Below are 16,845 nucleotides of genomic sequence, written 5' to 3' on the forward strand. Positions count from 1 at the left end.
TAGCTCAATAATCTTATATTGAGTATAAGCTGAAACTGTTAACATTTAAGATCTACTGGGTTAAATATATATATTTTTTAATTGTTATTGGAGTGTAGTTGCTTTACAATGTTGTATTAAGTGTATTCTTAAATTTCACTTGTTCCTTTTAACCTTTTATAAATGTGGCTACTAGAAAATTTTAAATGACGTCAAGTGATTCTTATTTCTACTGGATAGTGCTGCCTAACAAGATCTCCAAAGATCAGACCTGGGAGAGGAAATCTGCTGCTGCGCTGTGAATCTACAGTTGTGCTGTTCAATACAGTAGCCACTAGCCACACATAGCTATTAAAATATAATTACCATATTAGTACACATGAGAACATTTCCATTGGAGAACATTCTATTGGACAGTGTTGGCCTAGAAGAACAAGAACCAAAAGGTGGACATTTCAGACGGAAAAGCTAAAACTCTGTGTCAAATTGATCTAAAACCACAAAGGAATGAATTTCAGGTAGACAACTATGCATATACGTGGTTAAATTGATGGGGAAATTCACTTAATTCTGAGTTGTTTATGAACGTATTAGAGCATTTGTTATCTGGCGGCTAGTCAAAAGATTATTAAAAAGATAAAAGGTTCTGTCCCTCTGCTAGGCCAGGACATCCCTAGAACCAACCTTTGCCTTGCCTGCCTACCTGCTCTGTAGACCATTCAGCTCAGTCATACCAGTTAGGCTGCCAGAACCTCAAGCTATGCTGTTATGGGACAACTTTAAGAGCTTTCAGGACAGGCACAATTTTAGATACTGCTACTGTGCTCCCTCACACAGTCATTTCATTTTACTAAACTAACAGTATTGTGTCCCCAAGAACACTGGTTAGAGATCGCACCTTCCCTCAGCTTACACCTAAGGATTCCATTACACTTATTTCTGTCTGACCATTCAGCAGCTGGCCAGGAAACCCTTTATCTAGTTCCTGTGAGTCATGAGTATACCCTGAACATGTATAAGTACAACTGAGCACTTACTTGCATCATTTAGGACTTTAAAGTCTTGAAGAACAGGCATTTTTTAAACTTCCTTTTCCAACACAATGTGTTAAGTGCTAGGTGCACACCACCACTCAAAACATTTAATTAGCATGGGTTACAGCTATGGCTAAGCTGTATATCCATGTGAAGTTGTCTTAAAAGTTTGGAGTTAACAGATATTTCCAATTCCAACCTGTCAATTCAGTGGTCACAGAAGCAAAGGTAATCAGCATTATCTACTTCAGTAAGAGGTGTATTTGTCTTCCACCACTTAAGCCAGATTTATAGCCAAGGGATCCTGCTGGGCCCACACTACAGAAAGGAGTTATGTATAAAGGACATGACGCCCCAACGTGTGGGGAAGTGTGGAACAAAAGAAAAATGAAATTAGCCACAGCACCTGTTAGTACGATTTAAGAGCCCTTAAGTAGCTGAACTTCTTTACCCTTCTTAAGACGTTCCCACTCTTCGAGGACTAACAAGTGATTTGCAGTACAATGTGGTTGTTACATTTGATGTATAGCACAAATGCGTAAGTGACAAATCTTATTTCACTAATCAAGAGCTGTGAGTGAACTCACACCCACCCCCACCCCAATTAGGAGGTTAGGGCTACAGAGACACCAGTGAGGGGGCTTCAGTCTAAGTAAAACTCAATAGTGCTGGTTACCAGCAGGCTTACTATACAAGCAGGTAAAAGGGGAAAACTGAGACCATCAAAATAGAGAGGGAATCAAACACCAAGGGGCGGTCTGTTTGAACATAGCATAGCTTGCTATATTGTAATACGGGGATGTGTTATGCTTATTCAACATCTTTAACTCTGTCCATATTTAATTATGTTCTCATAGCTCTATTTTCCCCAAATAGTCACCTCCTCCTTCTCTCAACATGAAATGGCAGGCCATCAGTTGCCTAGGAAAAATGACATGAAACTATTAAGTCACTGAAATCACAGTCCAGATGTCCGGAACAGCTAGGGTGCCAACTCCAATGCTCTGCTGTGCTATTTAACCACTTCTCTACAGCTGGTGTTTGCTTAGTCTCTATGACCTAATGGTCAACATTTTTGCTGGGGAGAGGTTCCTGGGACTCTTGACAGAATTCAAGGAATATGGTTAATGAGCACTACACTACTTCCCTGTCCTCAGAGTTTTAGAGTGCTGCCCTCTGTCCCTGGGGCTGGAATGTTTGCATCAGGTGGCTTTTTGCCCCTTCAGTAGTAGAGCAATATGTAGAAAAGCAGCTGCCACCTTAGTTGCTTGTTGCTAGTTATGTTGATCCAGAAAACGACCCATATTCTAGGATGCTTGTGAGATCCTCTGGCACAAAAATAGCTCAAGGCACCAAGGAATAGCACAGTGAAGAATTAAGATTTACATGAGCAGGCACCAATAAGAGATGAGCTTGCTTATTTGTTGAACAGAAGAATTTTCCCAGAAAAGTCACTACAGCATCAGAGAACTGTGCCAACACGAGAGTATACTCTTTCCAGAACATTTTACAGTAAGTCAGTGTGATCTAAAGATTTTATGCTAGAAAGACAAAACTGATATCAAGCAATTTTTTTAATTAAAAAGGATAGCCATAAGTTTGGATTCTACCATATCCCGTAAAAGCTCTACTTTTGGGGGGTAAGGAGAACGGTGGCGATGCACAAAATTGATAGACTATTACTTGATGTAAAACAATGGAAAGCAGACAACAATGAATTACAGAAGTTGAGTGATCACTCCTGAGCAATAAAGGGAGACATATTAGCACATAGTCCACCCTTTTAAGATGGTAAACGCCATTCTGGATATCCTTAGGCAGCCGATTTCACTCTGATTTTTCAAATGCTTAGTCAAACTGTCGTAATTTTAAAAACAGATCAGCAACTACCTGGAATTAATTATGTCTAGTCTAAACCTCTCTAAAACAAATTGGGTATTCAAACTCAAATACAGGCTAAAACTTTCATGATAAAGATAAAAGTTACAAACATTTTTCAAGAGTCTTGGTTAAAAGGAACAGCCCACTAATTTCTCTGCAAGTCCAATCCAGATTTTTTTTTTTTTTTAAGAGACTCTGTGGAGTTTACAGAAACTTTTTATTTGCTAATTTTTTCAGTAGAAGTTGAACCAATGTGGAAAGGACAAAACCAGAGCATCAATGTCGGACAGCAGCTATATTTTTGATTCCTCTCCCCTCTTCCCCACCTCAAATACCTCACATACTAATGCAAAAACAAATAAGTAAACAAAAAAGAAAAACAAAGCTTTAGAGGTATGTGCAACTGACAATGTATTCTGAAAATTTGTTTTCCCATTTCCTAAAGTAAACAGTTTTTAAAAAACAATTCACAGCCCCCTTTAAAACTCCTTTTGTGAAAAGGAGTATCTGGCTTTCAGTTCTTTCTGAGTCCACATAACAAAGTGACTTGCTAGCAAAACTCATGTTAAGTCTGAAAAGGTGGATACCACAGATCTGACCTAGAGTCAAGATTCCTCCCTGCAGTTCCAGGTATCCTCTTCTTTCCACACTTCAGCATTAGCAGACAAGGATAAGCAACAATTGTTACCTCCAAGATCACCAAAGCCACCTTTCCAAAGGCACAAAATATTTTCAGGAGTTTTTAAAAAAACCCCAAATACCTGATGGTATAGCTCAGTAGAGTACTCATGTACAGTCAAAGCATTAAAAGCATCAGCCTGTTTTATTTCGTGACAAGTTTATTGAACAGTATTCAAGACTTTATCTATATAAACAAAAATCTCTGCTGAATGAAGCCAAGGCAGTATTTGCTGGCACTGTTGTGGCCACATTGGCAATGAGTTATTTTATTGTGTTTGGTTTCTAAAGTTTGGACTACTACAGAACTGCCAGTAAAACAATTTAAATGTTTGCAAGAGTGGGAAATAATTTTTAAAAGTGATCACTGCCAGAAATTCTTCCCAGAAGATTTGACTAGCAGCAATTTTACATTTTCTTTACACATTTTTAAAGTGTTCTTCAACTGATGAGTGGATTTATTTTTAAACCTTGACCCACACCTCTACACAATGACGGAATCCAATAAAAGGGACTTTGATTAAGGCTTTCGTGCATCCTTATTTTTATCTATTTCCACCCAAAATGTATGTTTGCTTACTTCCATACACAGCCCTAGATTTTCATCCAGTGGGTTAAGACTGACCTAATTACACTGTTACCTCTCTGAAATTCTGAATAAAGTTTCCTAATGGAATTTCCACTAACAATGCTTTGACAACTTGGAGCACAAAGCTAGAAACTACATTTCACTTAACAGTGTTGCATTAAAAAAAAAAGCCACTAATAATTATACATCCAAACTGCAGTGGAAACACAGAACACACCTCCAAATTTTGCTTACCAACTGTTTCACTAAAGTTCAGGAAAAGTTTACAAGTTTGCTTATTTATAAAATACATTTTGTAGATTTCTCTAACCCTTTAAGCTAAAAAAAAAAAAAACCAAGCAAACAAAAAAATGGGGGGATGGGGAGGAAGGTTTAAACCTAATGGAAAAGTTTCTCTTCTATTAATGTCAGAGTCACCAAAAACAGGCAATAAAATTTACACATAAGATTGAAAATATCATGATAGTGTTTACAAATACACACCACTTTAAGCGAAGCTTTACAAATCCTTCATACCATACAAAGCAAATGAGAAAATAATGTAAATTTTCACCCCAAACCTAGTTCTTACGAGAAAATTTGCAGGTAAGAGAGGTATGAATAGTTGCACAGAACATATTTTCAAGAAATTTTTAAAAAGTCAAACTCCAATGCCCAGAACAAGGTGAACAGTATGCTTAGCAGTTAGCACTATGTTAATAAGTCTCAGATACACAAAAATCAAGTACCAGAGGGCAAAGCATTTAATTACATTTCACAACAAGAGAAGCACTGTTGTGATTCAACCAAATATGAAACACAATTCTCTCCAATTTCTACACAAACCACTATTTTCTTAATTTATTTAATTTGATGAACAATGAAATCAAGTTTTCCTTTTCAGCATTAATCTAAAACGTAGAAATAACAAAGTAGTTGCAATAAAGTATATGAAATATTTAATAAGAACGTATGAACACATAACCAAAATAAACTGTGAAAAAAGATAAAAAGACTTTCATCTTCAAACAACCCATTTTTCTAAAATGAAAATAGTCAGCTTTCCAATGGGGAAAATAATCTGCAGTTGAAATAAGACTCCCAAGCAGCGCTGAAGTTTTTTGCACTCTGTCTTTGGAATGAGAAATGATTACTTAACAGAAAACTTAAATTGAACAGCATATACAAACATCATATTGCTTTTTTAGTTGAGGAGGCAATACCTAGTTATCTGTCAAAGCAAATTTGTATTCGTGAATTAGCAAAAGACCCACAACACAGCCATTTCTTCTTTGAAAGTCTAAATAATCCTTTCCCTAAACAAAATATCCTGTACTGTCAATCCTCTAAGATTGTAGTGATGAAAAAGCTTTCCAAATCTTAGCACACAAATGAACTGTTGCCACTCTTAACTCTAAATTACACGACGCTGTATTTCAGTGTTCCACTGAATTGCAACACCCAAAAGGCACTATTTTTCTTAAATAGAAATTATTTCTTTTAAAAGGCTGACCCCTCTGTAAGTAAATTGATTTGTAGGAAATGTTGGGGATGTTTCAAACCAAGACAGAGGCCCATGTAAAAGACAAAATTTGTTTTTCGTATCTCACCAATCTCCCATTCCATGTTTATAATATAATGTGACACATCTTTAGAGCATTTTAACTAAGAAGAAAAGTAACTATAAGTAGAGCCTTTTGTGGCAGTGAGCAGGACGTTGTAAGGCAAATGTTTTCGTGACAAGGACACTCACCAACCAGAACCCACGTGGTCCTCCTGCCTTAGTCCTGAATGCCAGAGTATGAAAGGGCAAGGAGCCTCAATTCTCTCCCCTCTGGCAGCTGCACTTGTACTCTGTATAAGGAATTTTTGTAACCAGGCTCCTGATCAAACAACTAGACCAAAAAGCCTCCAATTAACAGGATTAAATATATATTGATCTATGGACCAACTTATGGATCTTTTATTCTGTTAACACTACTGCTAACAAAGCTAACAATTTCAACTACAATTTTAAAGACCTATATATAATAATGCTTTCTTATGAATGGACCCTTTTTGTTTAGTTACAGGTCAAAATTTCACATAAATTTGGGACAGAAGGAAATTGCCAGAACATCAGTCCATCTTGGGCAAGACTTCAAATCAGGCATCTTAAACAATGACCATTAAAAGTGGTTTCTGGTTTTTGATGCCATCCAAACAACATGAACAATTTTTAAACTGACTAAAACTTGGCGGTCAAACCAAAAAGGCTCTGGTAGGTAGAGGACTCCATATTTTATTTTTGTGGCAAACGTCTTATTCCACACAGTTTTAAGTGTGACTGACATTAGAAATCAAAGTTCAAGGTTATAGCACAAACCAAGTGTGGAGTTTTATATTAGAAAAACATCAACAAAACAATTCTGCTCATTTACAAATGAGTCAATTAGGCAAATAAAGCAGCAACTTCAGGACTGTCTATACAGCAAGAACCCTCAAGAAGCAATAAAGGTACATACAGTGAATCTGTATACAGAGATTTTATTCAATTTTTAAAGAAAATGAGGACTTTAGACAAAGCTTTGACCCTATAACAAAGCAAATCTGTCCAGCTTTAAACCAAATTCCAAGAGTAGCCAGCTTCTATTTTTCAGCAGCTGGCAAGAGCACCCTCAATGAACTCTATTGACATTTCTATTTTCTTCACCCCATATGGTATAAAACAAAACCAATCTAGACTCCTGGATAAGCTTTATGTGGTCATTTGAGTTTTACAAATGGTTTCTCTAATAGTATGCCAAAATCATTTTTGTGTTCTCTCCAGACAGCTTTACTGTAACATACAGCAATGTTTATCCTGGTAGTGAGTCTTCTGTAAACAGTAAACCAATGCTCTATGTTATGGAAACCAATCTATATGCAATTGAAACAATCCACAGGCTCTAACCTGGAAACACTAGGAAAACAATCTGAATGCATTAATCACAGCACTATGAAGACTATATCTACCCTATGAAGAACTGATGTGAACAGCTACCCTAATACGAGTTTTACTTTCCTAGAGCCAATAGGTCTGTCATTTAAGTCAATGACAGCAGCTGTGGCTTCATCCCGAGATTCGAAAGCCACCATAGCTTCACCTGTGGGCATACCTTTTTCATTGTATTTTAAACACACTGAGCCTGGGATCACTTGATAGCCATAAAAGAAATCTAAAATCTCATCAATAGACACAGTGAAGGGCATGTTCTGTACTTTGATTACTGTTGGTCCTGGTTTTCCAGAACTAGATCCAAAGCCAGGAGGACCACCAACATGGACTGGGCCTGGGCCTGGGCCAGGGCCAGGGCCAAAGGCTGGAGGCCCACTCAAATGCCCAGGGGCACTTCCAAGGCCAGGAGGGCCGCTTCCAAAGCCAGGGGGGCCACCTAAGCTACCAGGGCCATTTCCAAAATTCTGAGGGCCCCCTCCAAATCCTGGTCCACTTAAATTATTTGGTCCACCTCCAAAACCTGGAACATCCAGTCCTAGACCAGGCAAACCACTATTTCCAACTGAAGGCATTCCAGGCCTAGCATCACCAAAGGCCCCTCCTAATCCTGGAGGAGGGAGTGGTGGTCCAAAGGCATTTGACCCACCAAAATTACCAGGAAAGTTAAATGGAGGCCCATTGTTGGCCTCCTTAGATCCTACAGTCAAGAAGGCATGCTCTTCACCTCCTGCACTAGGCATTCCCGCACTAGGCATTCCCGCACTGGGTATTCCCACACTGGGCATTCCAGCACCGGGCATTCCTGCAGCAGGCATTCCTGTATTGGGCATTCCTGCATTGGGCATTCCCGCACTGGGCATTCCCACACTGGGAATTCCTGGAACTGCGGGATTACCTGGCACAGGCATCTTTAACCCCTTTTTTCCTTGGGCAGGAGGATTTTTCTCAATCTCTCTCATATCTTCTAGAGTAACTACATGAACAAAAGCTTCTCTCCCATTAAGTTTTTTACGGTGTAAGCGTTCAGACTTACGTGCATCATCTTCATTTTTAAACTGAACCAATGCCTGTCCTAGACCTTGCCCATTGTTATCAACAAGAACATGTACAGCATTTTCATCCACTGGGATTCCTTCTAGGAATTGGAGAACATCCATCTTGGTAATGCTGAAGGGAATATTTGTTATATGCGCACAGACTTTGGCAGAGGTGACATCCCCCTCCGGATTTAACATCATTTCCCTCTGGTCATAGCTGAAGTTCTGCAATCTTTTTCGAATCATATCTATCTTTTCTAGCATACCTTTCTTGGTAATTGGATGAACTTGAATAAAGCGATTGCCCATGTACTGTTTATGACGACACAGAGCAGCCTTATAGTCAGCCTCATTCCTGAACTCTACGAAGCCTTCACCCGTTGCTTTCCCATTGGGTCCATAAGCAATATAAATACTATCTTCCACAATATCCAACTTTTTAAAAAAATCAATGACATGTTTGTTTTCTGCTTCAAAGGGTAGCCCTTTCAAGTAAACACAAAAACCAGCCTCGTGTGGTGATCTTGACCTTGACCTTTTCTGCCCACTGGGCGATTTTGACCTGGGAAGTGCCTGAGGAGGGGGATGGGTTTGTCCAGAAGGTCCTATACTTTGCTTAAAAGTGATATGGCCTCCAGCAGCTACCCACTGTCTCTCTGTGGCAGGACTAACTTCCACATAGCGTTGAATCATCAGCATTCTGTTTCGCTTCAAAGCTTCAAATGTATCTTGAGGGGAGAGAAACTTAACCAATCCATTCCCATTATTTCGACCTACATGATCTTTCAACAAATGCACGGCATCAACACGGAGCCCATGGAAAAAATCTCTGACATCATTTTCCATTGCAGAAAAGGGCATTCCATGCACACTGACATACAGATCATCAGGGTTGATGGGAAGTGGTTTCACACTGCTTTGAGAGTTCATCTGGATAGGGTTAACAGGATTCAATGGACCCAGGAACACAGGGTTCAGGTTATTGTTCAGATTCATAGGTGCTCCAGAGCCATTCATTCCAGCAGGTAGAGGTGCCACAGGTGGCGGGTTCAAGGGTGGCATGCCTGACATGGGTGGCAGTGGGGTCATGGGTGGCACAGAAGGGACTGGGGGTATTGGGGGCACAGGAGGCACAGGAGGCAATGTAGGTACCGGGGGAGGAACTGGTATTGGAGGAATGGACGGCATTGGCGGCAAAGATGGCATCGCTGGGATTGGAGGAATTGGTGGAGGTGGGACTGTGTTCATTGGAGAGGCTGTGCTCGGAATGGTTGAGCTAAACGTTGGGCTCCCAAAGGAGGCCCCCATATTTGGAGGAGCCGTTCCTATGCTGGCTGTGGAAAATGTCTGTACGTTTTTGTTGCTTTCATGAACAGAAGTGGCGGCAGTAACTACACTGGGTGAGGGATTATTAAAGTTGGGTACTGTCGTAGGCAAGTTTACCCTGCCACTCATTCCTGAACTAGGTGGAGGTCCTGATCTACTAGCATTTGCTGGTGGTATATCTAAGTTGGCAGTTTCAAAACGCCTACGACTCAGTTCAATCATATTCTGCATTTCCGTTTTACTACTCAACAATAGTGTTACTTTTGACCCTTTAATTGTACCACCTGTGCGCATCATACCAAGCCTTGCATCTTCATCAGTGGCAAAAACGATGAAAGCCTCACCCAGTTCACCCCCTACAATATGCACGCCCCCATCAGGGATGGTCAATCCAGAGAAGAAGTGGCGAATGTCCATGGTCCCCGCCACAATTGGGAGACCTTGCAAACGGATGACCACAGCCATGCTGCGCTGAAACCACACACACCTGCAGATGAGAAAAGGCAACGGCCAGGTCAGACTCCTGTTTATCACACCAAGTTTTCAGCTACAAGAATGACCATCTACCGTATTAGGCCCTCAAGTATTCCCTCAAACTATCACAAGCAATGTCGTTTTTTAAATTTGGATATTCTAAAAACTGAATATTATATGCCATTTACAATGTAAAACCCAATTTCAACATCCAAAAGGCATTAATTCTGAAAACACTTAGAAGTTCAGCCCCAAGACTCAAAAATTTCAGGAAAAAACAACCATAGGACAAGAAAATCACCAATTATATCATCATTCAGACCACTAATTATTCAATAAGATTTAAAAGAAATGTGTAAGTCAAATCAGGAAACAAAGTTTAAAAATCTACAGGGGAAAAGATACAAAGGATGTATCAAAGTTAATATTTAAAACTGGCTCAGCATCTTCCTTATAAAGTTTTGACAACTTTGTAGAATTACTGGTATCATTTTATATGGCTTAATCTCAAAACAACAGAAACAAAGCGGGAATAATAATGAATTTCAAATAATACTTAACACTAAAGCAGATTCAAGTCTCAAATGAGAACTGATTTCATATTTCATCCTAGGATGAAACCACTTTACTTATTAAAGAAATAGCTTTACTTATTAAAGAAAATGACATATGGAATTACGTATTACATATAAGGTTAATACATACTAAGTATCCAGAAGAAATACTGAGTAAAACAGCCAAAATATCAGTTACCTGTAGTCATCATTCCAAAAAGTAGAACCTGGTTACAGTGCCATTCACCATGGCTATTTTAATTAAAACCCAGGTCCAAAGACTCATTCTCATGCCCTCCATTTAATAAAATGGGGAGGGCTGATAATGAAAAAGAGGGATTTTTTTATTTCTGAACTAGTGTACGAACTTTATTCAGTGGTTGTGACCCAAAATAACTCCTGTGGAATTTCTGGGTACTCACTAATCTCTGTAGATAATGTCCATTTTGATATAATCAAAAAAGAAAAGTTTCTCCCAGACTTAAATACAATTTCAGTATTTCAATTCATATGGTTTCTAAGAGTAAATGGAAGGGCAGCCATGTATAAAGTAATCCAAAACAAACTCTTGCGACTGAAAAAAATATTAATTTGAAATTTATATGGTTAACAACAAAGGGTGTTATCCAAGCCATTTTTAAAATCAACTTTTAAATATAAACCTATATTAAACTGGCTCTGTGATCTTAGCAAAATTATAAATTATTTGAGCTTTGGTTTCATCACTTTTCAAATGAGAACATTAGAAGAGCAAAGTTTCCTGCTCCAAGCGCTAAGAATTCTATAACTCCGTGAAAGCAGTTTTTCAATGTCAAATATTACATGAATACTAATTTAAGGCAACAAAATCTGCAATTATATCTCAATATTACAATTGCTGCACACAAAAGAGTAATATATTGTTTGGCTTTTACACTTTTCTCACACACACATACACAAAAATAAAAGCCACCTTCAAACTTAATCCAGAAAGATGGACTGGCAAACAGAAAACGAGACCATATAAAACATTAGAAATTTGGGAAGGGGCAGGGGAAGCTTTCCATTTTTGGTCTGCAAGCGTCAACAAGAAAAATTAATACTAAAAACGTCACACCAACAGACTCTTTTGCCCTTATTTACTATTTAGCAGTCTTTAAGAAGTTCATCAAGAAGGTTCCGATTCATTGAATCAAATTCTCACTCCTTACTAACTCTAGAATATTGGCTGTACGCAAAGATGAGATAGCATTCCGTTCAACTTCAAAAATCACTTAATCACTAACTGGGGGAAACATCATGGGTAATCTAGATCCCCAAAACTTGAGAAAGAGAGAGAGAGATGTTAGTCTGCATTAGCACAATAAAATGGAAATTTGATATGGTCCCAAGAATTAAGCACAGGGCTAAAGTGACCTACACAATTAAGTCTTCAAACCATCTGCAGCTGAGGGAAGGGATTTAGTGGAAGGTACATGTGAAAACATGATATTGAAAGTCTGCCCAAATTACCATCTAGAAAAGGGCTGAGTAAACCAAAGCAGTGCACAAGATTTATTCATAAAGTCATCTAAACAGGAAGAGTTTTTAGGTTCTGAAGAACGTGAAGTAAGATATGCTATTCTGCTACAAAGTACCTGTTTGACAGATGAGTCATTTCAACCTATCTTGCTTGAGCCTACCTTAGTTATTTAACAAGAAGTTAGGTTCCAATCACTAAGGTTCCACCTAAAGTCAATTTGTACTCTAAAACGTGACCCATTTTCTATGCCTATTCCGCAAAGGAATATTAAAAAACCGTACCAATAACAAGCACCCATATTTGTAGTTAGTCTAGAATGCTACTGAGGGGGAAAAAACAGCTACTTACTGCCTAATAATCAGGAATTCAGCAGAAGAAATGCATCCATAGAAAATTGACTCCCAAAGGAAGCAACAACTGTTCAAGACACCCAGTCCACCCCTCTCCCATCCCTCAAATAAGCTTATTACAAACAAAAAAACACAATTTAGTTATTACACATACTTTCATGTTATTTAATAAGCTATCTCAATTTATTTTGTATAAAAATAAACCCTCTATTCAAAATCTCTTACCTGATAAAACAAGAGATGTATTTTCTTAACAAGAAGTAGAGGCCAAGTCAATCCTGTGGGCAACCAATTAAAACCAACTTTTAGACTGCAATAGAGAATAAATGGAGGCAAAAATCAATGCAGGAAACACAAAACACGCACAGGCCACACTGAACTGTATATTAAAGGGCGAGTCTGAAACCACCGGAGTACATCATTACAATGTATTAGGAAAAAAAAAAAAAGACGTACCAAAATCCCACACATTTATTATTTGGTTGCTTTCAAGTTGCTTTCTCTCAAAGCATTATGTATTTACATACATCAAGAATGTGTCATAAATTAGCCCAAGAAAGAATCAATCGAAAACTAAAACAGTCATAAAGATCGGCTTCACAGCTGGTAATTGCTTTAATCACTTGATGATTAAACCAGTCCAGAAAATTCCATAACACAAGTCCAACGGCGACCTATTTCCTCAGGTTCCCACCAAATTTTTGATGAAAAAGCACAAGTTCACATAGCAACAGTTCCTGGACAAATTAAGTCATCAATTCAAGGATATTCATGGAAATTACTGCAATTACTCGTTCAACATATTTTCCTTTGCACCAAAATAGCAATCAAACAACAAAAAAAACATAAGTGAAGTGAAAGGTCTGGCCTATAAGGACTAATTCCTGGTTAAAACCACTAGAGTTCAATATATTAAGGAAGAGTGCTTTTTCTTCTAACACCAAAATGGTTCCAAGAAACTTGTTAAAAAAAAAAAAAAAAAAGTCCGGCATATTAAGAGTCCTTCCAAAGTAAAAACAGGTCACTCATCTTTCACTGGAATTTCTCCCAAACTAGTGAAGTTATGAACAATTTACAAGCAATTTATATGACCAAATGATTAGACAACTATATTCAAAAGAGTAGAAGAAAATTGTCACTGTTAGGTATAAGATTACCCATAGACATCTACTTAGAATGATGATGCTTATTTTTAACTATCTTTCAAGATCAGGATACCACCATTGAGCTTAATATTCATCACCAGAAAGACATATTCAAACGTTTTAGCATTACTCCAAACTTTTTCTAAAGAACAAGCTAAACATCACCTGGACAACCACTCAAGTTACTAAAGAACAGTGAGATTGTTTTGCCACAAAAAGCTATGCTGTATGTCATAAGCAACACCTTCAGAAGCCCAGAGCATTGTGTTAATCTTTTAAATGTTGTACAATCGATCCTCTAGATCGATTAATTAAATTAAATCTAGAATTTAAATTAAATTAAATCTAGAATTTTAAGTCTTCATTTAAAAACAACCACATCTAGTAGTTTATCTAACGGGTCACAAAGGGAAATGTAAAACAGAAAAAAGCTTGCTTTACATAAAGTTTACACTCAACAGGGAAGAGCATGAATTATTGCAATATTTTTTTTCTAAATGTACAAGTTTAACTCTATGAGCCTCAGAATCAGGGTAATTTTTTAGTTAAACACTTGTGATGACTCCTACTGAAGATTCCAATTCAAAAGGTCTGGTGTGGGGCCAGGACGCATGGCCTGAAGGTAAGGGAAACAGGTTCCTCAGCCCCTTTCCTTCCAGATCCAAGAAGGTACCATATGTCCACTGGAGAGGAACAAGTTCGGGGTCAGCCAGTTAAGCCCAAAGAAAACATTCTAGGTCTACTCCCTAAAATGTTTACAGGGTTGCCAGAAATTACTAAACAAGGAGAAAAGGTGAAAGGCCCAGCTGAATTCAGCAAATCCCTAGTTCAACTCATTCAATTTAAAGTACAAAATCAATCTAGTCATAAATTTGTTAATCTTTTCTATTTCAGCACAAGGGAAGATACATCTCACCCCATGCCAAAGGAAAGTACACAGAAAGCTCAGGTTAGCAGCCAGAACTTCACAACTCTTGGTGTTATGGCTCTTCCTTCAAATAGAAATTGAGAACTCAAATACTTCTGTTTTCAACAAAAGTATTTTGTTTCAACGAAAGGGGCACAATAATTTAATAGAAGTATCACTATTTTCCAGGAACCTACTTATTCCTGCGTTCTGTCAGCTAGCAACTGAATGTAGGATACCAGTCACTCCAGTGACTTTTAAAAATTCACTCCAGTCACCTTTAAACTTTGGTGAGTTTTAGAAATTTAAGACTGAAACAATCCTAAGCAACAAAACACCTAAAATACATGTTTTACCTATTCAGAGAGCATAACGGAAAGAGAAAATGGGCTTGATTTGCCATTAAATCCATTGATGTACTTCAGAAGATCTAAGACAAGAAGCTTTAGTATACTTTTGCACTTTATCTTGAGAATTAAGCCACATAATGGCTTTATTTCTTACAAATTCCAGATGTATGCACAATTACAAAAAGCTACTACAAAAGTTTAGCATATTATTATGACAAGACAGATTTTCTTAAATACTAGCCATTCCAGAAACTTGGAATTGCAGGATAATGTCTGACAACAATCCTCTTTACCAGGAAGCCAAGGCAAAAATCAGAACTTGACCATTTCCACCCTTCATTTGGTAATAAACATCCAAAAGTGAATTTTAACTTTGTTCAATAGTAAGTCTTTGATCAACAAGAACCAGGGTACAGCAGACCTAAGTTCTTCAGATTCAAAAGAAACAATCACCCTTCAAATGTTTACCACAGAGATGAGCAACAGAGAACCAATCATAATGGGCACAATGCTACACGCAGCATAATCATATTATGGTATGCATTATGGAAAAAAACACAGCTTCATCAACTCGATTTTGTCCCCATCCCCAAGTGGAACACATTTCAGGTTCTGGGACCATTCTTAATAAAACAATTCTTCTGATACTGAGGGAGATATAAACCTTTGATAGCATGTTACTCAACTTTCCCATTAACCTCCAGTCAGTATTCAAAGACAGCAAATCAAAAGACATTTCTAAATAAGATATTTATTCTCTTGCCAAAAACACTACAATATTAAGTTATTTTTCAATCCCCCCAAATGCCAGCAAAAATGTTCGTTATCTTACTTGCTTTAAACTTCAAAGAAACAATATTTCTTCTAACCTAGCCAACCACATTCACCCTCACTACTGGTTTTAAGGCTTTAAACTTAATGAACTAAACTCTATGCAAACCAAAATGTATGTGTGTGGTGGTAGTAAAATCTGATAAAACTAAAGATTGAGTGATTTTTCTTAGTTGACCTAAAACACTTAACAATATTCACTTATTCACAAATATTCATCAAGCAGTTATGGGCCAGGCAGAAGATTACAGAAATGGATGACAGTCCCTGCATTTTAGGGGGGGATATCTAAAAACATCTTTTGTGCAACGGTTACTGACAGTTCTTCCTACCTCATCTACAGAAGAAAATATTCAACTGAAATGATGGCGTGACTATCTACAAAATGGAATAAAAACAGCATGAACGTTGTCAGTGGATTTCAGCACCTGGAACACACTGGCCCACAAAATCAAGTTTCACATCTACAGATTGTACCAACAACCCCCAAACTCACGCAAAAATCAAGTCATTTGGTATGTCAAAGAAAGTGAAAGAAGCCTGAAGTTTTCTGGTATTAGCACATAACAGTATGTTCCAAGTAACTACCACAATGGTTTCTAAAGCTTCACATTTTTCACCTAACAGATATGAACATAAGAAAAATTGAAATTATGCAGCACAATCCATAAACAAAATAATCAATATATAATCAAGCATATAAATGATATAAAAATGCATTCCCTGCGTCATTTTTTTCCAGTATTAATACTAAGCACATCCTCAACTTTTATATAAACACGCCATTTTTCTTCAAATATTAATTACCATAAATTTTTTTAACCACCTGTAACAGTTCTTCCCAATTGTTTTAATATTCTTGGAAAATGCCTGAGCACAATTTCCTTCCACTAAATCCAGAATCCTCCACGCTATCAAAACTACCAAATTTCAAAAACAAATACAACCAGTCTTGTATTATATTTCTATAATTAAAAAACAAAATCCAACAGGAACGGCCTATACGTCCAGACTTCTAGGATATTTTTCTTCAACTGCAAAGGCTCTGAAATGCATTAACAATGTAAACTAGATAACAAAGTCCAAGGCAATTCATGTTGCTAGTACTGCATTTTACAAAAATTATACCATTTATAACCATTCAAGCAAGAAGCTCTAAAAGAAATACTCATCACAAGTCTCTCCTTCAACAAAACCTTCAGTTGCAATCATTTTTTGTTAGTAGCTTATATTGACTGGCATCACCCTAGTCT

General features: G+C 37.6%; 1 protein-coding gene across 11 annotated transcripts in view; it reads right to left on the reverse strand.

The window, feature by feature from the left end:
* Positions 1-16,845, reverse strand: part of LOC112398608 (RNA-binding protein 12) — a 38,545-nt gene that overhangs the window by 20,317 nt on the left and 1,383 nt on the right. For 2 of the 11 annotated variants that reach the window (XM_024743303.1, XM_024743304.1), the window contains exons 2-3: positions 12,585-12,669; positions 3,716-9,967 (exon numbers count right to left, since the gene is read on the reverse strand). The exons of 3 other annotated variants lie outside the window; for them this stretch is intronic. In XM_024743303.1, coding sequence (XP_024599071.1) covers positions 7,159-9,945 — 2,787 coding nt within the window. In that variant the 5' untranslated portion in view covers positions 9,946-9,967; positions 12,585-12,669 and the 3' untranslated portion in view covers positions 3,716-7,158. Of the gene's footprint in view, positions 1-3,715; positions 9,968-12,584; positions 12,670-16,845 lie in introns of those variants that run through there. 6 more of the 11 variants (XM_024743302.1, XM_024743305.1, XM_024743306.1 and 3 more) reach the window with 4 other exon arrangements.

The sequence above is a fragment of the Neophocaena asiaeorientalis genome, unplaced genomic scaffold (genome assembly GCF_003031525.2).
Source record: "Neophocaena asiaeorientalis asiaeorientalis breed wild unplaced genomic scaffold, Neophocaena_asiaeorientalis_V1.1 scaffold82, whole genome shotgun sequence".
NCBI lineage: Eukaryota > Metazoa > Chordata > Mammalia > Artiodactyla > Phocoenidae > Neophocaena > Neophocaena asiaeorientalis.